Source organism: Zingiber officinale, chromosome 9B, assembly GCF_018446385.1.
Source record: "Zingiber officinale cultivar Zhangliang chromosome 9B, Zo_v1.1, whole genome shotgun sequence".
In the NCBI taxonomy this organism is placed as follows: Eukaryota; Viridiplantae; Streptophyta; class Magnoliopsida; order Zingiberales; family Zingiberaceae; genus Zingiber; species Zingiber officinale.
In genome coordinates, this window is record NC_056003.1 from 3,790,354 (window position 1) to 3,816,986 (window position 26,633).

Below are 26,633 nucleotides of genomic sequence, written 5' to 3' on the forward strand. Positions count from 1 at the left end.
ACTTTTATCTTAATTCTTCATATCATATCATATTGATATACATTAAAAGATATTAATTTTAAAAATAAAATTTAATCTAAGTAAAAGAAAATCATTGTCAATTTAAACCAATCTAAATCCAATCCAATCTGAAAAATTCAATTCAAATATGATCTGAACTAAAAAAAATCCTCCATCCGAATTTAATATATATATATTTTTTAATCAACTCAAATTGAATTGATAAGTTAGATTTATTTTTACACCTCTACTCGCCCCTGAGGCATAGCTAAGCTGATCATCTTATAATAAATTTATAAAAATAGATAAGGACTCATATTTAATGAAACCGATAAAAATACCCTCCCGTTTAATTTACTAATTTATCTCTATATAACTAGAGGGTCAACTATATGGGACGTCTGGTCAACGACTTTTGCAGGAGCATAAACCTCGCTCCTCAGTCTTATAGAATTTCACCTGACGTTAACGTATCCTATCATCAACCGTTGATAGTTTGACAACTGCGAATAAAATAATCATCGTCTGACACGATAAGATAACAGCCAACAATATCTAAGAAAATGTTTGACTAAACTTATTAAAAATAGTTTATAAGATTGTACATCTTATAAGTTATTTTAGGAGCTTATAAATTGTTAAGTCTTATTTTAAAAATAAGTTGTTAAAGTGTTTGGATACATTTATTATAATCAACTTAAAGGTATTAATGTGTTTGGTATTATAAGATCTTTTTATTAATAAAATTATCAAAAAGAGTATAATATTATTAATAGAGGGTTTTGAACTTTTTATTAATAGAGAGTTTAGGCGAATTTCTACATCGAGGGAGAGAAAAATTGGAAAGAGGTGTCGACGGAGAAGATGTCACGGCGCTGGAAGAGAAAACCGCGGAGATAGAAAGATATTAAGTTTATAAAAATTTATGGAGGATAAAATGAGAATTTATAAAATTATATAAAGATATTTTAGAGAAATAAATTATTAAAATAAGATCTTTTTTAAAAAGTAAGGTCTCCCGTACTTTTTTAAAAACAGTTTATAAGCTCCAAAACAACTTATTTTGATAACTTATAAGCTGTTTGAAAAAAATTTTACCAAACAAATTTGAAGAACTTATAAATTCTAAAACAACTTATAAGATATTTTAAAGAGCTTATAAGCTCAGCCAAACACCCTCTAACTCTCATATGGCAGAAGTATAAAAGAGATGCAGTGGTTCCATGGTCGGCCTGCTCTACTGTGTGGCCTACTTGACTCCAGAGGCTTGGGGCCATACGACGGCCCGCCTAGTTAGCTAATCATTGCAGATGAATGTATCAACTTTGGAAACACAAGATCTACCAAATGAGAGAAACAGCCTACTCAATTCTGTTTTAATTTTAAGACAGCTACAAGGCAGAAAACATAAATCTCAGTTAGTCCTTCTATGAAATTTTGACATGAAGCTTGTGAAAGATGATAATAATCTATCTTAATTTAATTATTAACAAAGTTTTAATATATATATATATATATATATATATATATATATATACCTATAATTCAATAATTCTATTCTTACAATCAAACTATTACAGTTACATAATAAAAATGATGATAATAATATACTTTCCTAACATATTTAGAATCAGAGTCATATAATACAATTTGGTTTCTGCTCATTTTTATAACAAAGGTGTTCTAAGCATTAGAACTATTCAATGACATATCCAAAAATTCAAATATGAAAAAATGATTTTTACATGGAATAAAAGATAATATTCTCTATCTTCACTGATAGAATTTTATAATATTAAGGTTTCATTGCCGATAAGAGGACGACCGCAATGCATCTCCCGTTGAATTCGCCCCTGGAATCATTCTTTGCATTTATTTATTACTCGATAGATAGGAAGTTGAGACGCCTTTGTATGAATTCTAAATCGCATTCAATCTTTGTTTTTTCTCTCATTTTTCTAACGACATAAAAATAAATAAATAAATAAACTCAGATTATATATAATAATTAAAAAAATTCACCTGTTCATTCATTTAGAGGAATAATAAAAAATCATTTAAATTTAAATTTTAAACGAGATGAAGATTTTCTTTTTCATGCGGTCTGATTCCTTCCCACTAAAACGAAAAATTAAAAGTCTTATTCCTTCGTTATTTTCGTCCTAGTAAACAGCATAAATCTCTCTCCTCCCTTCCCTTCCCTCCCCTTCCCTGCCCTCTCGTTGTTTTCCCACCGACCTACTCGCCGCCGTTAACCAACCACGACCAGACTCCGCGATATTTCTTCCGAACCGCAGGCTCAATCGAGCTGTGTTCTGGCCGCTTTCCAGCCGCGGTGCCGGTGGTCCGTGGGCTTTCCTGCTGCTTCTTCTCTACAGCAGGCCACCTGCAGGCGAGTCGCCGGATTTGCATACCGATCTTGTAGCAACTCAGATCCGGCTAGGTTCTTCAATCTGCATCCTCGGCAGAGAATACCACCGGTAACGACGAAAGGAACCCATCAGATTGCGCTTCCCGGCGGCACGCCCTAACATAGTTCTACTAGGATTTAGCCTGAGGGTGGTGGTCGATGATGATGGAGAGGGAGGAGAAGGCGTCCATGGAGTTGACAGATGAGATATTCAAGAGCATGGAAGTCGGCATGGCCTTTCGAGATTATGTAATCTTCCATCAAACTCATTGAGTGCTTCTTCTTTTTCATGCTCTTTATCTGTTGCAATTTTTCATTGTGCTTGTGGATTGATTTTTGACGATAAAACTTGTTTCTTTATTTCGGTTTACAAGCGACCTGCAAAATTCGTATGATAATTGGCTAGTGACACCTCTTAGGAGTGACGGTAGGGGAAGGAAAATTGCATCTCTTGTTGATGATGACAAATTAATAATAAAGGGTTGGAAAGGCAGGGAAGATAGGTTTGCTTTGTTTTTACATTTATTGTTCAATTTGAAACTTTCATATGGTCAATCTGAAAGAGATGAAACAGTATTCTTGGGGTTTATGGCTATGGATAAAATGTAATAATTACCTTGTCATAGGAAGCACAACTAGCATATTTGTATTTTTAATTTAATTGGAGGAACTAGAGCAAAATCTTCTAGATTGGTTAAGTATACTTATAAGCCCCTTTTACATCTACTGGCACAAGCATGATAGTATTTCATATTCATTGTCGCAATAACAAATAGTCTAACCACGGTACAAGAACAACATTCTAATTTTAAATTTGAGCAATTTTTGAAATCTGGACATTACAAAATTGATCAACAGCATAAACATTACAAAGGAAGAAGAGAGTTATAACAAAGAAATTCAGGAAGAAGATTGGACATCAAAAGAAATTGAGGATTCAATGAGACTGTTAATAAAGGGAAAGGCAGTGTGACAATCAGAGCATGTGGAGTAATCAAGGTTCAAGTAGAAAAACAGGAAGGAACAGTCATTATGCAATTGCCTTCTTATTTTCATGCCCATTGTTGTGTTACTATCTTTTCAAGCAAGTTCAGACAGCCAAAGCTAGGTTGGCTTATCTCTATTTCTCTATATGATGGATTTAAGAATTCTAGGAGATTTTATTGCATGTAAGTACTTTCTTCAGTGTTCACACCTTGCTTTGTTCACTCTACTGTTTGCTTTTTAATTTGTTGTCAAGTATTGATTTATAGGTGTTTTATGGTTAAATAACATAGTAAACATATTGACATATGTAACGGCTTAGCTTATTATTTAGTTGGACTTGGAAGATATTCAAAAGTTATCCTTAAATATTTAGAATATTAGGCAGTGCAACATCAATGCACTTATCATGTGTTTATCTTTTGAATGTGTTTTTTTTATTTACCGAGATTTTACTTTAGATTGCCATTCATATGTTGTTATTACAAGAACTGAGTTGACTGTTTCGGTATTAGAATGGCAGAATCAGCTCGATGGATTTTCATAAGAGTGCAAGTTATCTAGTAACTGCAAGTGATGATGAATCAATTCGCCTTTATGATGTACAAAATGCTTTGTAAGTGGTGTTTAAATTGTAAATTTTGAGGCAATCAATCAACGCATTTGTTCTGCATATCCATCTCTGATATAACCAATCTGTTTGGCAAGATAGTTAAGGATCATATGAACATTTCAATTCTCATCTTTGGCTGAATTTACTTACATCTATTAGGATATGTAATATTTTTAATTTAGTTACTTGGATTTCAGGATTACTTTCAAGATGTGCTAGTATATGTATTCTTAAATTTTGATTGGCTAACTACTAATCCCAGAAGCAAGAGTTCTTAAAAAAGATTAATCTATTTTATATTCTTAACACTTACCTTTCACATGTGATTGTGCAACTTGTAGTCGACTAGATTCAATAGCCTAAATCCACAAGCAAATTGTAAATATTTAGTGAAATTCATTAATCAACTCCTGTCTTTCATTTTCTTTTGTTTTTAAAAAATAATGCCTTGTATTTCCACTAACCTTCTTTTATATCTGACTATCAATGTCTATTATTGTTGCTAAGTTCTGGCTGTTGAATATTAACACAGAAGAATTTTTTCATCATGGCATTTTGTTTTTTTCTTTGTTATACTTGAAGACTCTTTCTTTGTTAACTTGCTTTTTTAGATGCTTGAAGACTATCAACAGCAAAAAATACGGTGTTGATCTAGTTTACTTCACTGATCATCCATCAACAGTTATATACTCCTCAAAAAATGGTTGGGACGGTGAGTTTAATCTGGTACATCATTTAGGTTTCCATCACTGATCATTTATGTACGTTCTAATTGATTTTACAGAATCTTTGAGACTTCTCTCCTTAAATGACAATAAATACTTGAGATATTTCAAAGGTCACCACGACAGGTATGCATTTCTTTTGTTTTTCTCTGAACCAAGCACATCAGTTAAATTTGGGAATAACTGCAAACATTTACTTGTTTGCCTTATCCTCTTATGTTTCTGCAACTTTTGTCAGGGTTGTATCTTTATCATTGTGTCCCCGTAAGGAATGTTTCATCTCTGGATCTCTTGATTGGACTTGTTTGCTATGGGATCAAAGGGCTGAGAAAGCACAGGTACATAAGTTGGATTATGACACACTATAGGAAAGGTGACCTTTTTTTGGCTTCGATGAATTAGTTGTTCTGTTGGTTGTTGCAGGGCCTTTTACGTGTTCAAGGCAGGCCAGCAGTTTCTTATGATGACCAAGGGATGGTTTTTGCTATTGCTTTTGGTGGTTTTATTAGAATGTTTGATGCTCGGAAATATGAGAAGGTTGATAACTAGGTTACATAATATCTATTAGTGAAATAGGTACTTTCACTGAATTTATTTATTTTTTTCATTAGGGCCCATTTGATATCTTTCCTGTCGGCGCCTTTGAGTCTGATGCTCATGTTGTGAAATTCAGCAATGATGGAAGGCTGATGCTATTGACTTCTAAGGACGGTCATGTTCATGTGTTGGATTCCTTCCGTGGAACTGTGGTTAGTTTTTATCCATGACGTTTAGTTTGGATTTTTTATCTCTATTAGATTAATCTTTGGAGTTTTTGTGTTGTTTCCCAGATTTCAACTTATAATGTAAAGCCAGTTGTAAGTAATGGAACATTAGAGGCCTCTTTCAGTCCTGATGGAATGTATGTTATATCAGGTAATATCAGTTGTTAACAGATGTTTGCTGTTAATTATTATCACGTCTAATACAATAACTGATTTTCATTAGCAGGTTCTGGTGATGGCAGTGTTTATGCTTGGAACATCAGAAGTGGCAAAGTATGGAAAATAGAGCTTTGCCACGTACATTTGCCTAGCGTTATCGATAACTCAATTGCTTTTTGTATGTTCTTTTCTGATGGAAACATTTTTTTTATTATGTCCAGGTTGCTTGTTGGGCTAGCACTGATTCAGAACCACCACTGATAAAATGGGCACCAGGAATGCTAATGTTCACAACAGCATCATCTGAGCTATCTTTCTGGGTTCCCGACCTATCTAAGTTAGGATCATTTGGTGCCCTGAAATAGTGAAGTTATCATATTCCAGTATCTGGGCTTTCAAGGTTTTGTTTTTCTTGGTCATCACAATTAATTTATGATTTTTTATGCTCCATCTAAATGAAAAATATGCATTCGTATTTGCTTTCGGTGTATGCAGTTTACCAATTTGTTCTGGTATCAAGCATTCCTGACGATGGGTACTGGTTTGTTCATTCTTGGCCGAGACATGTGAATACTCTCGAGTCTCACCATATCGACCTATATTTGATTTCTCGTCCTTGGCATGGCAAGCCTCTGGACAACTCTTCTGCTCCACAACTTTCTGCATCATATCAAGATTAAATTAATGTGAACACGGTTGGCATCTCGTCTACATCATATCAAGATTGTGTACATGAATTAGTCCCAAGAACAAAAACAAGAGCTAATTAATTTGCCCATGAATGGCGTCGATGCACTTTAAATATTTTTCAAAATGGCTGTTTGGTTGTTATAACCGGAGTTTTATTTTCGTCATAGTGATTTGGATCTGATTTCGAGTGGCTTATCATGTAAAGCAGAAAAAGTTATGATTTCTAGTGGATTTTCTCTTTTCTTTTTATGTTTTTTAAATTTTTTTTGCACTTTGTCTACTTAAATTTAACCCTATGTTATTCTTTATCCAGTCAAGCTTTTCTCTGTTTATTAGTCATAAAAGTATATTATTTATGCATAATCTTAAATCACCCTATCCTATTATGTTATGATAAGAAAGGAAGTCCCTGGGTCATAGTATCATGACAAAATATTTAAATTATCATTCAAGTATTCATGATTTGAATTTTAATTATGATATATTTGTAGAATTTTTTTTTTTCAAAATGAAAGACGTAATCACAAAAAGTTGAACTTCTGAGTTGATCATCGTATATGTTTCCCAATTTACTCTGATCATTGAAAAGTTTTGTGAGACCATATCGATCACTTAAGGATAGTGGATGATGTTAACTGAAATTGGATCAATCACCAGAGATAGTTAATGACATTAATTAAGATTATCATTTATTTATTTTTTTAATGGTGAGAAAGGAAAAAAAACAAGTACAAAAATATATTTCTACTTCTTCCTTTGACGCTAATTTCCTAACCTTTTTCGTGGAATGGACTTTCAAGTGGCGATATATATAGGAGACGAATAGCATGACAAACGATTATTAAAATAATCATAAAAAAGTTTTCAATCAATTAAAAGTAAATCTAAATATAGAAGAAAAAAAAACCAGAATAAGTCATTAATCTAAATATTATATAATTTAAACAATTCAAAACTTAGATCAATCTTCTTCAACTGTTGAATCAGATCGTCCGCCTACGATTATATTTATTTTTTCCCTACTTTTCAAATTTGTCATTTTCCACTCGAATAAATAAAGTAAAATACAGATTGACAACTTGAGGGCGTAAATAATCTACCATTACATGACAAACTATACAACCACCATCTCTAGACTACCATTACCGCATTGTTCAGCTATCGGACAAAAATAAGCACATCAGATCTCATTCAGGGTTGAGTTTAAGATTGGTTCGTTCCTAGGATATGCTGCTTCCCCCCTCTGATCTGCAAATCAGCAGCAAGCTGAGAACACTTCTTTTTCACTTCCGCTAGTTCATGCTCCAATTCCTCGACCTATTTCCAACCGAATAGGGAACAAAATTCACAAAGAATTTGAAAGGTTAATATTGTTAAGCAATTCAGTGGAGCCAAGTTAAGCAACTTCAGAACTGGAAGTTCAAGGTACTTCTACAGGATGCGCCTCGTGAGAAAAACAAAGGCGCAAAATGAATAGATTGGCACAATTTACTTACAGTTCTCCTCAACTGATTGGTTGTTTGCTGTAGTTCTTCGCGCCTGTTAAGTAAAGCAATAAATTAACATTTCATAATTGATGGGTAGTTTTCCTTTGATTCAAGGTTTAGTAGTGAAGAGAAGAAAAAAAACATCCATTGTTAACTATCAATATGAATAGAACAAATGCACATGAAATTAGTAAGGCGATGGACATTTCTAGCTTTCTACCTTCCCTGCATTGAAATAAAAAGAACTCAGCTACAACAATAAGATAGAAGAACAAAATGCCACCAAATGCAGACAACAGAAATCCTAGCCCTTGTAACCTGAGGGCACAATATCATATTAGTAGATAGTTCTCATATGAATAGAAACCTACAAATTATGAGTTACACCTATGGACAAGAATCAAAATCTCAGTCCGAGTCAAGATTTCAGTCTAAAACTGAAATAAGACTGTGCTGTTTCAGCTAGTACCGACAGAAGATGTCAATTGCTCCAATAGGGAACAGAAGGAGAAAGAAGATAAGGAGGAACTGACGAAGCACATCTGGTGAAGGAATCTTTGGCACAAGAAAAACACAAGTTGCAACACACATATGCCATGGCATCCTCCAAATGCTGGCACTGGAGGAGGGTAAACTAGAGTTTTAACATAAAGGGGAGTGCTCCATGCAATTTGGAAAAGTAGGACACTCGTGATGCACTCAAAACTGTTTTGATATGTGAACGTTTCAGAGCTTCTTGCGGAAGACACTAGAAACACGATTTGGAGCTTCTCGCAATGAAGTTTCGGTCGAAGACACTCACAAGAAGAAGTTCTTGCCAATTTGCATACCAGCCATTTGGCGCTTTTCACTTGCCAGCTGACAGACTGAACGAGACGTTTTACTTGTACCAACCAACATGGCTCAACATTTAGAAGCATGCCTCAAGGTCTACTGCAAGTATCGAACTATTGAATTTGACTTCATTTTCTATCAGACTGGTAATAAAACATTGTGTGCTCTCACCGCCTCCTATGGATTTGCTTAGGAGCACTCAATTACATGTATACATATTTGGCTTAATACACAATTGATAACTAACAAAGCCATCAAGCACTAACCAGAAAACAAAAAACCAGTCATAACATGAACTCGACCTGAATCTTCCTTTCCATCCTAGGTACAATTAAATTTTCAAACAGCTATGATATTTATTAGATTCTGCCAGATATTTAAAAGAACTAATTGATGCAACTCTCATCACCTTATTAACAAGAGTTATTTAAAACATAAAGAAAATATCACCTCATGAAAAGCTGTATATTCTCTTCAGTGATTTTTTTTATCAAACTTGGATCCTGGACATCAATAATTTCGATATCGTCATCATCCTGAAAAAGAAAAATATTTTGAATAGCAGTCATCCATGCTCTTAGCACATTATGTCAGTTGATTGCAGCATATCATTCTAAAAATTGAGAAAAACAAACTCATCACATTTCGTAGAAGTGACGGCAACAATACAAGATGAAGTTGGCATGGGCATGCACCATGTCAAGATGGGTCTCAACACCAAAAATACCAATCAGTTCAGATTATAGCAAGAAGCTAGCAGAAGATAATTGATTTGTTAACTCTGTTAGGTCAAACCACTGGCCAAAATGCTTTAGCCTAAGACTATGGTGGATTACTCATCTAAGTGTACAAGTCTCCCCCATTAGAACACCACCATGAATGTGGAACTAACCTGAGTTGTTATAATCTCCCTCATTTTAAGCTTTGATGTCCACACGTCAAAGCCCCAAGTCGAATTCATGGCCCAGAATCATTTTTAATTGCCAACCTGCAAGGCCAAACCAATGTTCGCTCTACCATCACAAGAAATTCATTCCAATTGGAATACCTTAGAATGCTGAGAACTAGGCCCAACTCGAATATCAATTGTAAAAACCCACCAAATAAGAAAACTAACCAATTAAATTTGTTAGTCCCAACAACTAACTCCACATGCTTAATCACAAATTACCAACAGTTGGAATATCTATACCATAGTTTCTTATTTGGCGTATGAATTATGATCAAGGTGAGTAAAATCCTAAGAAAAGCTCAAGTTCCAAAAAAAGGATCCACACGGAAGCAACATGGGTGTTGCCCAAACAATATCCCCATCCTATGACAATAGGCCATGAACAAAAGTTTTAACCCGACGTGTAAGGCTGAACATTTTGCTACATATGATGATCACACAATACAGTTAAAAGGAGTTGATATGCTGAAAATAACAAAAAAATGTTCTAACAGTTGAGAAAAGTAACTTAGCCATACAAACTCTAGAAAAGTAACTTACATGGATGAATAATCAATTCAAATATAGAAAGAAAATAAAATAATATCAGTAGTTAGTTGTTTGAAAGTATTTACCTCTCCTGATATGGGCATGGTGTCATGAGATTGAGCATGTGTCTGACCAGTGGGTTGTAAATGTGAACCTTCAGTTATCACATGGAAACAGAGTATCAGCAAAGAATCATGTATTGAGACATTTGCAAAACTTTTATCAATTAATTGCAACATAGTGCTTCATATTTTATTGTCACAAAAGTTGGCATTCATGGTTCTAAAAATATTAAACACTGCATCTAAAAAATACGGCAGCATGAAACTCTTTCATCTCTTTCCTAGCAAGAATCTACAAGAGGCTTGTTCTCCCTATCCACTCTTATATACAGAAATCTACTCTAGATTATCTCTTGAATTTCCCCCATCAAACATCAAATCTAACTATACACTGGAACAAATTTCAACTGACTTGTTAATTAGATTCTTAGTCAAATCTAAATTAAAACTTAATTGTAGTTAGTCTGAAAGACAAAAATATTATTCATAATTAAGAAAAAAAATGAGATAAAAAAAACTAGACAATAACATAAAGTAGTTCAATAAGAATAACAATAGACTATTAATTGATCCAAACTAACACCAGCATAAGAACACGATATTATCTATTCCAATATAGCAAACCCCCAAGAATGTAAAATATCACGCCAATCCATCAGGCAATATATCAATATGAACCAGAATTACAGTGTTTCTCAAAGTATTCAATATTAAGAAAAAACAATACCCTATTTTCGTTTATTTATCCAGACAATGATGCTATAACAGAGAATGAATTTACCCACAGTTGCAGTATTCCTAATTTATACTGCAACTAAAACGTGCAGTAAAGTAGTGACAATTCCTTATTAACATCCTTGCCCTTTTTATGATCTTTACTTCATTTTACCAGATATAGTATCTAATTATGACATAATAATCGGCTTTTATAGTAAAAACTCAAGTACATACATTTAAAAAAGGTTTATGATTTTTTTTAATGAAGATCTTTTTCTCCTACAATTGAATCTAATCTGAAGTCATACAACAATAGAGCATTGTTCATTCTTCAACAATGAATGCATTAAGTGGACAGGTAAACTCAACCAAAAGACATAATGTTTCAAATTATCCTTGCTCACAGTTGACATAATTTCAACTGCATGACAATATAAACAGTTGCTTGATTATTAAAATCATATGGTGATTTTAATAATATTTGACAGTATTTGGGGAACAAAAGATCAAATGATATAATACCGTCAGTACATGCAACTCCAATTGGTGTAGGCACTTTGAGTTGTACTTTTGATGCATGCCTGTCAGAGTGCTTCTCAGATTCCTTCAGTTTTCGTTTCTCTGTAGTTATATCAATCGATTGATAACCAATCAAATGACAATTATATTTCCTGCATAAACATAATATTTGATAATTAAGGAATGCAAATAAAATGCAATCAAAAAACAAATTAAATAAGATAAAAGTTTGTTAAGAGACATTGAGAAAGCAAAGCTCCTAATTTTGAGAGAGATTGTACCCTAATGATTGTAATGTTAAATACCAGAGTACCAAGAATGGTATGACTTTCAACTACAGAATAAAACATGGCTTAATCAAACATGAAATCTAGATTACATAACAAAATGAAAACTCAAATAATTAAATTGTTCCTCATAAGGATTTGGTACACAGCCGAAATAAGCAGGACAAATATAAGCCCATCTTCGTGCTGCAATATCCTACCATTAACACAAAAATATCAAGATGCAGCCACAAGGGCCCACAATGGTGACAGGTTCATCAGTAGACAGTGGCAAAGAAGCACCTTCATATCTTGACAATGAAGCATTATAGATCTAACAGGAAGCAACACTAGAGGTAGCATAGGAAAGGACAAAAGAGAAGTGGGAAGAGCATGAAGGAGACAGGGGCAACTCTTAATTCATTCCAAGTTTGACCGATTCAAATCTTATCTCCACATCCACCTATTTGATAAACACCACTACAGGTGACTCCCTTAAAACCACAGAAACCAATACAAATGACGTTGTGACATGCTTATCTGCACTTTCCATTTAAAAAACCAGGAGTCAGGAAATGGCATATGGGAAAACCGTACATGTAAACATCAACACAGGACAAGGTGACTCCAACCAGGTTCGTGACGATAAATTGATGCAAGACCATTTTGCTTCACCAATGGATTTATGCCAGTAATTTCTTATTTCACAAGCAGTACATTAACAATATTGGCTCTTATAAAATCAAGAAAAGAGAATTTCTGTAGATGCTTTACCAATATTCAAGAATTATTTGTCTAAGCTTTGACTCTAGGCGAATGAACAAGGGTGTCCTTTCAAAATCCTGCTTATCATGGGCAGGTTCGATGAAGTTGGCCTCAAAAATTCCTATAAGTGGATAAAGTTGAAGTAAAAAAATTTAAAATCATGTAATAATAATGGATAAACAAAACATCATTGTAGGTGCATACCAACAACACACCTCCCACGGCTTGAACCTTCCTGAACAACTTTCCAGTATGGCTAAAGAAAGAAATTGAAAAGTCAATCAACAACAACAAAATAAAACACATTAGAACGTGTTAGCATATGCTATATTTCTCAATTTACATCGTAATGGTAAACAAAACATCAACCTAAAGGAGATACAAAGAAATATACATATAGAAATAATCTTAAAGCTACAAAATCAAAGAAGCATGTCTTGGAACTATGAAGACACGTGCCAACATATAAGGCAATAAATAACACCAGTTTGTTTGTTACGCTCCCTCTTCATCAAAATTCACAATATTTCTAAATAATTGTGTATCTTCATTTTTGTGCTGCTCAAGTTCCATGCAAGCAAGTAAAAACAGAATGAATCTTTCTATTAATGTTATTTATTGTACTAATGTATCATTATATGATCTCCTAAACAATATTGTTAGTCATTTTTTTACGTTAATTTGTTTCTAGTTTCATTTTTTTAGTTTCAATATAAAAAATTGGATATATAGAAAAATATAAATCTTTTATGTTATACACTTTTATTGTATCTATCAAGCAAGAAGAAAATGCAATTGTCATTATTGGATCTTGTTGGACACTTCACCATAATTGTTGATCAAGTGAAAGTGGGAGGGATAATTGGTTATGATTAACAAGGTTAGGCAAATAATTTAATGGATTTGAGGATATATGAAGGTGGTGTTCTCGGTTAGAAATGAACCTATAATGTTGATCAAGAGCTGATGCGAGCTAGATTCTGGAATGGCAGCATTGTGTATTGCAGTTGTCTATAGATTAATCCTTGTGGCAATTGAAGATCAGTATCATCAAGCTCCACTGCCTTGGAGCTCAAGCAATTGACAACTTTGTTGAGATAGAAACTAAACAATGATTGTGCTTTATCATATATACAACTTCTTTCCAGGTTTTGCAAATAATAAGCATTCAATTACTGCAACCACATCCTTTCAGAACTTAAGCTATGATTACTTCAAATAAGAGAAGGGAGAGTGGCAGAAGCGGAGGGAAAAGAGAGAGAGGGAGAGAAGTCAGAAGGTTGACTGCTCAGTGGCTAAAAGGAAAACAGGGCTAAGAGATGAGAAGAGATTAAAGGATAAAATGACTCCTGCTATTGATGCATCTCCTTCTCTACAAATTCATCTTCTATTGCTTCCCAGAAACCATACAACAGCCGATAATAACCTTCAACAGATCATCAACCTCCCATCAATCCATCCTCTTTTATCGCTTCACAGAAACCACCCAACCTCCACAAACAACCTTTTACAAGCACCACATCTTTGAGTGGAAACCCTAGCGTCAGAGGAGCAGGGGTGATTTCTCTCCATCAATGTGGAGTCAACCTCATCCATTTAGGTTGCGAGGCTCCAGCGGCAGTGACGACCTCTCGCAAACGGTGTTGACAACCCCTTGCCAAGGGTGTCAGCAGTTGTTCCTCCGTCCCACAGCAACAAACAACATTGTGTACAGGAAGTCAAGTTGTGTGGTTGGGGCAAACTGATGCAACTAGAATTCCGGAACCCAGTTTGCTAACTAGAGAATGACCTATGGGAGATTAGATGCAAAGTTCAGATTAGAGTTAGGTGATGAAGCCGAGACCAAGGATTGCCCCGACTACTTTTATTATTAATAATTGCTTTCGCACTAGCTTTGCAGAAAGAGTTCTATTTCACTTGCCATGAACGCTGAGAAGCACAGAGACAGTGCAATATTTAAACCCATCCAATCTAAGATCGCCATGAAAAACAATATGGAGGAACCCATGGGAAGAATGGCCAAAGTGCATGCAAGAATAAGCTTGATAGGTGAATCAACTTAGGCAGAATCAAGCCACTCTTACAAGAGACAGTAGCATTTGGGACCAATTCAATAAAAAAAGATGGAAGAGATGCAAATAAGATCAATACCATATGGCCTACATATAAGACATGGTCATTACAACTGTACATAGTTTTTTTCATCATTATTTTGATATTGATGATGCTGGACTTGTTATTGACCTTTACTTTATCTGGTATTCATGTTATCCCTTTATGCATAGTTTGCACACTCATGCTCACTTTTCCAATATTGTCTTCAACTTCAAGTTTCCTATAGAGTTGATTGTGCTAGATACTCCATGTGGTTGCTTCTTGATCAAGTTATGTTCTCGCTTTGATATTGCTTTAGATCACACATGTTAACCTGAGTCTATCACTAGGTGGATTGACCTCAAGTGGGATGGCATAAACCAATATCATCTAGTTCAAGCTACGCATCGAGGTATCGAGACAACGAACAAAGTGAGATTTTGAATCTTAAATTTTCCTATAAAGTAACTATTTTCTTAAATAACCTTCAAAGAATCACACACAAAAAAAAATGATCCAGCATAACAAAGGCAATAGATTGGCAGAACTACATGTTATATCTTACCATAATAAGACGGTTCTTATGGTACACATTAACACCAAAAATTCCTAAAACAGGAGCCTCCTTTGCAAAGCCAATTGTAATCCTCACAGACACCTGTATTGTGAGAAGTGGTGTGTTAAACAAACTAACGCATTATGCCAGACATGCACTTTTGTAAAGTGACACAACATCGTAAAAAAGGCATGATAGAACAACGTAGCATTATCCCACTAGGTGGGGTTGGCAAAGTATAATATGAATACGATAAATTAAAAAAATATATAAATATAAACTTACACTTTCTCCATCCATACCCACTTGGGGTTTATATGTAATTGTTTTTATAAATTTCAACTCATCTGCAATACTAACTTGCTCAACGGGTTTGCCTCTTAGGATAATATGAAAATTTGAGAATTTCCGCATATAGAGAATGGAAGCATAAGCCTGAAAAGTAAACTTCCATTAACATAAAGTTGGATATATGCAAACCATTCCATTCACATATGAGAAAAGTGCATAAACTCACCCGCAGAGAATATTTAAGCCTAGAAGAGACATGGCAATGGACAACCTCTTTGTTAGCTCTTGTAAAGCCTCCACTGTAAGCTTGATCTCTCAGTAATATATCCTGCAGTGAATAACATTGGTTAACAATAAGAAAAATAAACTTTTTCTGATAAATATATAACAAAGGCAGTAAGAAAGCAAGTTAAGAATCTAAATGTTTCTGGATATGGATGGAGCTATTAAAAAAATGCAATAATTGTGCAGGCAGAAATGTTAAACGCGTTGTTATAAAATAGTGTAGACAAGAACGCATGATGCAGCAGGCTCAGAAATTAGTGTAAAGCTAAACATATTTGTGCATCACAATGTGCTTTAAATTGTTAAACACAGAATTTTCTTCAATATTTGTGGATACAGATACTGGTATTGTGAATAGAAAAATGCCACATTTGTGCAGAAGACAATTATACACAAGTAATTGTGTTGTAAAAAGCACATCTACCCATAGCACAGAATTTCTGTACAACTTAATGCACTTATGCATCATCTTAAATGTTCAAACTGGAATAGAGATACATTCTTAAATGTGAAAAGCTTGGTAACAAGTGAATCCTCCTATAAGAATTAAGAAGGTGAATCCATAGCAGTAAATGCAAATATAGAATAATAGAAGCAAAATTTCAGCCTAGTATATAATTAACAGACAAATCGTTTTGTCTCCAGAACAATATCTATCCAACAACTGTTTTCTCTAGTAATTGCTCTCACACAGCATAACCAAGCAATCCTGGTCCAGTCATATCATTTATTATCACAGAGGAAAATACTTTTGCAAAATAAAAAACATAATCACTAGAAACAATTAAAACATTAATCAGTTGCATTGTTCTAAAAAGCAGTCCACGTGACAGTGTGCCCACATGATGATGTAGGGAAATAACACAATGCGTATTTACATATAATAACACATTTACTCTTCAATCGTCTTGCCAAAACCAACTATTTTGTTAGTCTGCTCAACTAAATATCCTTAGAATAAAATTAGATATGAAGAAGATAATTAACTTCATGTGTGTTTAATTGAATGCAAATATAAAAAAATGTCAAGACGGAAGAAAAGAGATTCCGTGAACAATAGATATCATTAAAGTAAATGAATGATCATTTGATGACTAAGAAAATAATTATTCAGATACAGAGCTTCATGAGCAATCCATTAGCCAGAGTGCCCACAATCAACAAGAATATTAAGCAGTAGAGTACAAAGTTTATAATCCTTATGTCCACCGCCATTAGTTGTTTCTTACTGATTATGTTTACAAACATGAGTAGACACTTGCACGAAAAGTGGATGCATGGTTTGCAAATTAAGTTACCTGATCATCATCATCAAAGTCCAATTCCAGGAGTCCATCATCATTCATCCACAAGTTATAAACCACTACTTTGGTTCCATGCAGCCCCATATCTTCAAACTGAATAGTCAAAGAGAAAAGTAAGATTTATCTTATTTAAATCAAATTATGAGAGGTTTCATCCTTTGTAAATACGTGAAAAATAAAATGCAATTCCCATTTGTAAAGAAAACACTAATGCATACTAGAAGTAATCCATTCACAAGAACCATAAGAGAACAATCATAGCAATTTTTACATATTAGTTGTAACTACCCAGACAAAATGAAATCAATCATATCTATCAAGAATATCATATTCTTCATTTGGAAAAAAAAAATCCAACTAATATAAACAGTTAAGATTGGACATTTGCCAAATGAAAAAATATTTCTACCAACTAAAGTATTCTTTAAATCAATATTTTGCTAAAGAATTTAATTTACAATAGGGCATATCAGCAACTATTAGTCCAATCGTGAACTCTAACATGTCCGGGATTAAATCAGGTGTGCAATTGAACTGAGCTATGTTTCTTCAGTTGAACCACAAAATTATTAGTAAGTGTACAGTTTGTTGTTCTTCATAACTACTGGTTAGTTTAGTGAGGGAGAGATAATTGGAGAGAGAACAAACAAACACAAAGGAACAGGAGAAAATATTTTAAGAGGAGAGAGGAGAGGAGAAAGAAAGAAAAATAATAAAGGAGAGATCATCCACATTTATCATAATCCATATCACTTCCCACATGATGCTAGAATTGGATCTACATGCCCTCGGGCTACGGTGCAGCAAAATGGTGCCAACTTGTCACTCAAATACCCACGGTTTGATCCCTAACTACGGCGCATTCAATCCCCAACTACGGCGCATTTGCAGGAATTTTTCCTCCAAATGGGACGCACAGCCACTGGATGTGGGCTTCTGGGCCGCCCGCTGCGAGCACTTCCTGATTTACCCTAGCGGCTGGTAGAAAACTTTCGTGGAGCTGGCATGGTCGTCCCAGGTTCTGTGTTACCTAGTTCATCATCATAGAATTGGATCTACATGACCTTTTATCAGTTCCTTATTTTGGTATGTACATACCTTTTACAATCATTTGATCATTCTAACAGTGTTAATATATCTAAGTTTTGTATTACAATATGTAACTATGGAAAGCAAAAGACAAATTAATTTTGCAATGAACAATTAATTCTGACTGACAAACTAATCCTACCGAGTAATAAAATAGTTTGGAGTAAGTGATTTAGGAATCAAATCAAATCAGAATTAAATATTCTGTTTTCTTTTAATACAGAAAATTAGATCCTATTTTGGATAACTTTCTTTGTTGAGTCAATTTAAAAAACCAAAGAATGACAAACTAATACAAATGTATTGAAAGCAAGATAATACAAGGCAATATGCTTTAGAACCAGTCATGAGTTTTTGCAAATAGACTACCTGTAGCAAAAGTTCCTCCATTGAAGAAAAGGGGGACCAATCAAGGATGGCTTTCAAGCTACTATCCCATTCATCTTGTGAACTCAAGATTATTGGTGTTTTCTGACCATTCACTATGTGGAAATCAAGCTGCAAAGAGAAAAGACAACAGGTTTACCGCATTGAAGAAAATACCTATTTGAAGATGGAAATATTGAAAGAGGACTATGTTACCATGGGAACAATAATGTCATCTTTCATTGTTCTTCTCAAGAATGTATACGACAGCAGGCCAATGCACAATGTTACATTGCTAGAAAACACAGCCATAAAGTATAAGAACAACAAATATAGGAGAATAACTAATAACTAGCTTCACAAAATCATATAGATGGAGAAAATGACAATTGTGTTCATTCAGAAACTGACAGAACTAGGACACAAACTGTACAAGATGTAAAATGTAATAAAATGAAATAAAGAAATTTACAAATTATAGTAAAAATATGCACATACTTAGATACTTTTATAGTAGCTGTCAACACTCAAAGCAACCCTTAACATGTTTCATCTTAGCCAAAAACTAGCTTTAATCAAAGTTTGTTCCTCCTCAATAGTGCAACATCTCCTAGGAGCCTTCACACAAGGAAACCAATCTTTGCAAAGAACAACTCTTGCATCATCCACTCAGAGGAATGAGCAATGTGCAAGTTGGCCTCAAAAGTTTGAATCAATAAGCACCAACAATTTGACAGTTTGAAATGTGAACTTAGCATACCATCAAGATGTACTTCATTCATAGAAGCAAACAGGCATCCCTCACACGAAGATCACCCTTCTTGTGTGATCCAAGGGGTGCTAAGGAAAACATGGTCGATGTTTCGTTTTCAATTGTTGTCGACTCTTATGGCATAGGCATGGCATAAAACTTAGTCACTTGCGATGCTGCTACATGTCAATTGTGAAACACCAACTACATTAAACAAACTGATGGTTGATACTTGATATAAAAATTCATGTGTGAGGCACCTTTTCCATATGCAAACACTCAACCAAGCAACTTATAACAAAGATAGCCCTCTGCCTTGAGATCATCCATTAATGTAAGTCATGTTTTATTTGGGTTTATCCGTGCACAAAAAGGAAAATGGAGGACTCTAATGGGTTGAAGGAAACGTCCTGAATATACAAACAGTTTCAAAGGCCCCATTTCATCAGGACTCATGCGAGAAATCACATCATTGACAAAAAAAAGTCCAACAAAGAGCAGTACAAGCTCAATTATTCATGTGGAGCAAACCTACATTCCTCAAATTCCCAAGATTAAAAAGTTAAATTGTAAACTAAATAAAGATCATTTGAAGATGACAAACACAGGGAATGATGTGGCATAGGGATCAACAAGAGTGCAAAAACTTTACCCTCCGCGGTTAGCACGACTAAATACAATTGCATCAGCACCTAATCTCATGGTACTCGTTTTGAAGCCATTTCCATCTGTAGAGAGACACACATACAAATAAGATAACAAATAAAATAGGCATGTCATCAGCAGATCAAGCATATTGTGAGTGATACTCAAATAAAGAAAAAAGTCATATTAATGCACTGCTATGGATGAAATTGTCCAACATAGTTTACATTTGAGATTTATGGAAAGAAGAAGACAGAAGACAAACATAGTTAGGTATGACAATAGGACGAGGCGGGGACGGGTTTGCCGTCCCGGTCCCCGAAGTAAATCTCCACCCTCATCCCCGTCTCTACCTAATCGGGGAATCCCCGTTCCCGAACCCATTGGGATTAAACTCCCATCCCCGCCACAAGAGATGACAATGGGGTGGGGATTGGAGCGGATCCCCATCTCCGGGAATTATTTTAATAATTATTGTTATTATTGGGGATATCGGGGCGGATTCGGGATGAGGATAGCATCCCCATATCCGCCCCAATCTGCTGTGGGGATTTTTAAAAATCCCCAAACCCGAATCCGATAATGCCTCCCCAAACCTGCCCTGTTTCAGATTTTTCCCACGAGTATCCAAACCTACGGGGAAAATTGTCATCCCTAAACATAGTTGGTGTTTTGTAACTAGTATTTTCGAAGAGAATAGAAATGAAAGGCATCGTAACTGAGCTACAAACAATCTATTTACTAAGAAACTCTTGAATATTCTTATTTGTTAAAAAATATATGATATTGAAAAGGCTTCATCGTTTTGTCAGAGAGAATGAATCAAGGTATATTCACCATCCAATTACTGAAGTGTTTATTCCCCCCTTGCTTAAAAATGAATATGCATTAAAATTATCAAAATCAAAATATTAGACACATTTACCACAAATAAAAAACATTTTAATGTGCATGGATAAAATCTGTAAATAATTGAGAACAATATTCTAAAACAACACTGACATTGTTATGAAGCACTAACTCAATTTTAAACAATACAATCTGGAATTGTAAAAATATTAACAAGAATATTATCAATTTAAAATATATATATATACATAATAAAGTTTAAAACAAAGTAATGTCTCAAGAAAAGTCATTGGCAAACAATCAAACTATATGGAAGAATAACAATTGAAAGTTTAAAATTTTATCGAGAAAGGAACCAGCAGAATTTTGTAGAGGTTATGAATAGCTGGTTAATGTTGATACTAAAAGGCTATCTCAATATGTGTTGCATAGATGACTTCATGCGCCTCACTTATCCAAACCAAATGCATAATAATATTTTTTTTATGAAAATAAATGAAATTAAAGATGGGAAGATAGTAATTACACTGGCCAATGGTCGTCTTTGACCTCTTTGTTGAAAAACCAAGGCTCATGCATCGTCGTATACCTTCAGGGTCCATACCCCCTCCATCATCTGCAAAATTCTCCTTGGTAAATGTAAGAAAACCAACAAACTACCTTCTACCTGTAACTACAAACAGCTGTAGATAAAAGCAATAATGGAGCGGATATTGGAAAAGAAACCCACGGGTCATAGCTGCATACAACACAGTAGATAGGGGAAATAGTGGAACTGAACATTTTGAAACAACCAAATTATCTATGGACAATGTATAAAAACTATGCTATATTCTCTTCCAATAGTTGCATCCGTTCTAAATTAAATGATTCTGATATTGAACAGGGGGATATTTTCTTAAAAAATAAAATAAAAGAAAATGTGGAGATGTTGGAATGAAGAAATTTCAAAAACACAAAAATAACACAATAAAGTATCTTTACTACATAGTACATGCTTATATCCATAATGCAGATTCAAATATCTGAATCCAAATGAAGATGAACCCATACCTTAGTCAATGACCAGAAGTTTTAGAGAAGCAAAACTTCAAAAAAGTAAAGCATATTGCTGGACATATTCATGTTACCATATCCTACTCTGGTTCTCAGCAGGATATAATCCAATTTGGATAAGTACTAGACAATTCCATTTCTACTCAGAGAAGAGTTGTGTGGATGAAAAGTACCTTGAAAAAGTAACATAGGACTGTTATCTTTTGAGTTGCTGACCTTATCAACCTTCACAAAGGTTGCACCATTTTGAATCTGAAAAAGAAGATTATTGGAGGCTCCAAATAGGAAAAAAAAGTGTTTCAACTATTCTTCAAACCATTCAGAGTGATGATGGAGAGGAAAATAAAAGCATATAACACAACTTAGGATCTGATAATATCTCAGAAATGCTGTAAGATCTTATTAAGATGAAAGACCAATTCCAAAAGAACATTTAAGAGCCAAGCATACCTCATCAACCGAATTATCGAGGAGTTCAGCTATAGCTGCATATACAGGGTAAACAATGATATACATCATGCTTAAGCCGAATATATCTTAAAGCAAGGTTTAAAAATCATACACAAATAGCATACTGCAAAATCACAGAATAGCACAGTGCATATGCAATATGTCAATGACTACACAGATGCATATGAGGTGATTATTAAGAAATTATTTGTCTGGCATTTAAAATTTGATGTGAACCAATGGTACATGAGCACAAGACCGATAACCATTTGCAACAATAGGTTGTATTCCTTTGAAAAACAAGAGGAGGCAAGATATATCTCTGTTAAGAGATAGCAACTGTTGGATTGAGCAATGCATGCCATGGTTATAAAATAGCTTGATTTATTAGGGAGTGAATAGTCATTAATGCCTCTTTATCCATTCATGGTATATCTTTGATAATTAGCATTCGGTGCACTGAGACAATGCATGTCATGGTTCTAGATAACTTGACTTAGGGAGGAAAAATTATTAATGTCTTTTCATTTGATTCATGGTATATAGAAAGTACAACCTTCAAATTCAGGACTTAACTAAACAAGTCCTACAGTCTCTCCTATATGTATTTAACACATTACAATTAATGGATATGAAAGACCCATTTGGCCATTATTAGTAAACAACCTGGGACAGATATCTAAGAAAACAATAATTAGTTTTTATGAGATACTAACACTTAAATCCCCTGAAATAATTTTGTGATTTAACTACTATATTATGTACAGATTTTTTACAACGGATATTAAAATCTGCAGGATGATGGTGATAGAAACGCTGACCCAGAAAATGGCTAACGGTGCAAGTAGTAGTTATTTTGCTTGAATATTGCATAACTAAGTGGGTAAAAAAAAGGTTTTTTGAGCAACACCGCTGCTAATACTATACAGTTTATCTTTCTAAAGAAAAGGACTACAAGCATTGCAGCCATCCCTTAATTGTTTTGGCTCATCACGTAAAACAAAATTTGTTTTCTTTTGCCCATTGGTTTAGAACTTACAATGAGGATTAGCAACCTTGCCAATGATGGCTATCATACCAAGTAAAATCAAAAGGGAGACGTACCACCAAAAGCCCACTTGTGCGAAGTAGCGTTGGTGTGCAAAAATTTTGGATGCACGCGCGCTCGATCAAAATCAGATGACTCCTGCGCGGCTGCAGCAACGGGGTAGCGTAAGATGCAGAACAAAAAACATCAAATAAATGGGTTGGCTGAACTTCAGTGATATGAGGTACAAAGAACCATGCCGAGCAGAAGGCGAGACTCCTGAGCGTACTTCATACGCCCCTGCTCTCCAAAAGTTGCGACATTCGAGAACGCGGCGCCCCTTCTGCGCTTCGTCTCCCTCGGGGGCCACTAAGGAACGTACCCGATTGACGCCGCCATCAGCTGGCGACCCAAGGACCACCATATCGTCGCCAGGAGATTCGGTCGGCGGCATGGTGGCGTGGGATCCGATCGCAGGTGAAACAAAACACAATCGGAAACTCACCGAGAGTTCGGAGAATCCCGAACGGCGAAGCAAGAGAGGATCGAAAGCTCCAAACCCTACCGCGGAATTGGGTGTTGAAACAATGACTCTTCGAATTTTATATATACAAACTATTATTTTTATCATGTTAAAAAATATATATGGAATAATTTTAACAAATATATTAAAAAAAATAAGGATGGAATAGAAGGATATTTCAAGAGAATTAAATTAGGAATGGGTATTCCATATGAACAGGAATTCTTATTTTTATGGAAAACAACCTAATTATTTATTCAACTGTTTTTTTTTTTCAATCACTATCTTTATTATTCACTCCACCCTTTCACAACACAAATATGTTCAACACCAAGATGATGCATGAAAAATAGTCAGGACAGCTTAGTTGATAGAACAGAGGATTAAAAATTTTGGTGTCATTGGTTCAAATCTGATTCCTGACATGTAAATAATGTATCAGATAGATATTCATATAAATTCATCATCATCAAGATAGATCGGAATATATTCTCGTTAATTGTATAGAGCACACAGTTATTAATCTATATATATATATATATATATATATATATATATATATTCATACAAATTCATCGTAATCTAGATGGATCGATATATATTCTCGTTAATTGTATAGAGCACACAGTTATTAATCTATATATATATATATATAAAGTTTTGATATCCTGCGCGACTGTGCGCGCGCACAGGATATCACTCGTTTTATTTTTTTATTTTTTTAAATTGGTTCAAACTTTGGGTTATAGTTTTTAAGATATTTTTTTTTAGATTTTATCTACAGGGTTCAGGTTTTCCAATTATGTTATAGTGTTTGGTTTTAAAAAAATTAAAATAAAATAAATTTAAGTATTTATTGAGTATTGTAATATATTGAGGGGATATATTAATGTATTAGAAATTTATATAAAGAAATGTTTATTTTTTTAATAAATACAGTATTTTTTTAAAATTTTATTTCTAAGGTTCAGGCTTTGGGTTATAGTTTTTAAGTTTTTTTTTTAGATTTTATCTGTAGGGTCCAGTCTTCCCAATTAAGCTATAGTGTTTGGTTTAAAAAAAATTAAAATAAAATAAATTTAAGTATTTATTGAGTATTGTAATATGTTGAGGGGATATATTAATGTATTAGAAATTTATATAAGGAAATATTTATTTTTTTTATTTAAAATATTAAAAAAATAATAAAAATAAAAAACCGATTGATATCCTGTGCGCCCACAGTTGCGCACTGTGCGGGCGCGCAGGATATCAATCCTCTATATATATGAGTTCAGATCCTCTGTCCCCAAATTTCTCTGTCGTCGTGTCTCTTTGTCGATTGGACGGATCAGATTACATCTTAAGGATGTCTTGCATATCACGAGGATACTGCACACATCTTAAAGATGTCATGATGTTTTGAGATGTAATCTGATCCATCCGATTGACAGGAGACACGGGGGCAGAGAAATTTGGGGACAGATGATCTGAACTGCATTGGAGAGATTAATAAAAAATAAAGAACATCGAGCTAAGGAGCTTCAGGAACGAGTAGGGGAGTGTACAAGCCTACATTGGTTAGAACCCCCTTAGACCGCTGGCATACAGAACATCGATCAACAAGTGAGCCACATCGCTAGTCAACTTGGGCCAATAGAAATTGATAGAGATGAGAGCCAACGTCTTATCACGTCCAAAGTACTTCTCATTATGAATTTTACTCATAATCTGTTGTCTTAGAGAGCAGTTTGGAATACACAATGGCAACCCATGAAACAGATAACCATTATGCAAAATAAAATCATGTCGATAACCATCATGCACCTCTTGGAAAATCCTTCCGAATGATGGGTCAGTTGCATACATATCTAGAAAAATCTCAAAGCTCGCAATGCTAGTACTCATGGTGGTGAGTAATGAAGAATGTCGACTCAGGGTATTTGCAGCATGGTTCAGACTTCCAACTTAGAGCATCCACAGTGGGATAGACCTGACCACGGTTCGACGGTTCCAGACAGGTCGACCCTTAACCTTAACCGCCCAAGACAGTTACGGTTCACGGTTCGGAACCGCCGGTTCACGGTTCGTCACGGTTCAAAATTATTATGTTAAAAAAATTAAAAATTAAACATTAAAAATTAAAAATTAAAATTTATTGGAAAAAAGGTTTGCACTTATTTAAGTTGTCTACGTATCCCTTTAAGGGAATCAAAGCTCACGTAGTTCTTTTACATTTTTATCCTTTTATATTTTTCACTCACTTCCATTTCCTGTTCCTGTCGTATTTGTTCCTTCAGTATCAAAATCTTCAACTTCGTCATCTGAAAGTTGTATTCCTTGGATTCTTTTCTCCGCTCTGGTCCAATCATCCAGTAATGCTTGGACTTCCAATGAGTCGGGAGACAAAGTTGATCGTCGTTCATCTAATATGTTACCGCCAACACTGAACGTCTGCTCCACAGCAATAGTTGACACTGGACAAGCTAAAATTTCTTTTGCGATCACGGAGAGAACAGGAAAGCTTTGAGCCTTCTGTGACCACCACTTTAAGATATCGAAGTTTTCGCTATTTGCTTCATTAAAATCAAAAGAGGTCGTAAAATAATTCTCAAGTTCCTGTGTGAAACTTGAGGATCCTCATGGGCATTTTGTCTGTTCTTTTAATAAGAGTTGTGCTTTTGTAAGTTTTAAATTACTACTAGTAGTTTGTTGTATTTCAGAAATATTAATTTGTGTTCCATATTTTGCATAATATTGATTATAAATATCATATAAATAAATTCTAACATTATATATAATATTAACTGGATTAGGGGAAAAAGAATCTTTAATTGGAATTAAAGCGTCCTAATATAAAGTTAACATTTCTTGTAAAACTTCTAATTTAAAT

At 34.4% G+C, this 26,633-nt stretch overlaps 2 protein-coding genes across 9 annotated transcripts; one reads left to right on the forward strand and one right to left on the reverse strand.

Moving 5' to 3' along the window:
* The first annotated feature begins 2,161 nt into the window (after nucleotides 1-2,161).
* On the forward strand, nucleotides 2,162-6,588 carry LOC122025343 (protein ANTHESIS POMOTING FACTOR 1-like). Of its 2 annotated transcripts, none has more exons than XM_042584149.1 (11): nucleotides 2,162-2,659; nucleotides 3,910-4,010; nucleotides 4,619-4,719; nucleotides 4,792-4,858; nucleotides 4,971-5,070; nucleotides 5,156-5,269; nucleotides 5,344-5,481; nucleotides 5,563-5,647; nucleotides 5,723-5,769; nucleotides 5,877-6,055; nucleotides 6,151-6,588. In XM_042584149.1, exons 1-10 carry the CDS (start codon nucleotides 2,570-2,572, stop codon nucleotides 6,018-6,020), a joined length of 987 nt encoding a protein of 328 aa, XP_042440083.1. In that variant the 5' UTR covers nucleotides 2,162-2,569; the 3' UTR covers nucleotides 6,021-6,055; nucleotides 6,151-6,588. The 2 variants fall into 2 exon arrangements, with proteins under 2 accessions (XP_042440083.1, XP_042440084.1); XM_042584150.1 differs by having other exon boundaries at nucleotides 3,918-4,010.
* A 676-nt stretch (nucleotides 6,589-7,264) lies between these two features.
* Nucleotides 7,265-23,832, reverse strand: LOC122025342 (protein MICRORCHIDIA 2-like). Of its 7 annotated transcripts, none has more exons than XM_042584142.1 (19): nucleotides 23,494-23,831; nucleotides 23,316-23,405; nucleotides 22,212-22,246; nucleotides 21,935-22,013; nucleotides 21,232-21,321; nucleotides 19,864-19,939; nucleotides 18,677-18,755; nucleotides 18,464-18,592; nucleotides 17,000-17,098; nucleotides 15,643-15,744; nucleotides 15,411-15,560; nucleotides 15,135-15,227; nucleotides 12,680-12,731; nucleotides 12,485-12,596; nucleotides 11,457-11,596; nucleotides 10,233-10,300; nucleotides 9,117-9,202; nucleotides 7,842-7,884; nucleotides 7,265-7,662 (listed from the first exon to the last, which is right to left on the reverse strand). In XM_042584142.1, exons 1-19 carry the CDS (start codon nucleotides 23,690-23,692, stop codon nucleotides 7,549-7,551), a joined length of 1,836 nt encoding a protein of 611 aa, XP_042440076.1. In that variant the 5' UTR covers nucleotides 23,693-23,831; the 3' UTR covers nucleotides 7,265-7,548. The 7 variants fall into 7 exon arrangements, with proteins under 7 accessions (XP_042440076.1, XP_042440075.1, XP_042440078.1 ...); XM_042584141.1 differs by having other exon boundaries at nucleotides 11,448-11,596; XM_042584144.1 differs by having other exon boundaries at nucleotides 11,448-11,596; nucleotides 23,499-23,675.
* Nucleotides 23,833-26,633: the final 2,801 nt, after the last annotated feature.

What these genes read in the sequence shown, in the direction of transcription:
- LOC122025342 (XM_042584141.1), bottom strand. Translation starts at nt 23,692, where the DNA reads ATGCCGCCGACCGAATCTCCTGGCGACGATATGGTGGTCCTTGGGTCG. An exon ending in GCACAAGTGGGCTTTTGGTG is followed by an intron (nt 22,247 to 23,315) that starts GTACGTCTCCCT and finishes CTGTATATGCAG; the next exon opens with CTATAGCTGAACTCCTCGAT. An exon ending in TGGAGGAACTTTTGCTACAG is followed by an intron (nt 17,099 to 18,463) that starts GTAGTCTATTTG and finishes TTGACTATTCAG; the next exon opens with TTTGAAGATATGGGGCTGCA.
- LOC122025343 (XM_042584149.1), top strand. Translation starts at nt 2,570, where the DNA reads ATGATGATGGAGAGGGAGGAGAAGGCGTCCATGGAGTTGACAGATGAG. An exon ending in GCATGGCCTTTCGAGATTAT is followed by an intron (nt 2,660 to 3,909) that starts GTAATCTTCCAT and finishes TTTCGGTATTAG; the next exon opens with AATGGCAGAATCAGCTCGAT. An exon ending in TGGAATGTATGTTATATCAG is followed by an intron (nt 5,648 to 5,722) that starts GTAATATCAGTT and finishes TTTCATTAGCAG; the next exon opens with GTTCTGGTGATGGCAGTGTT.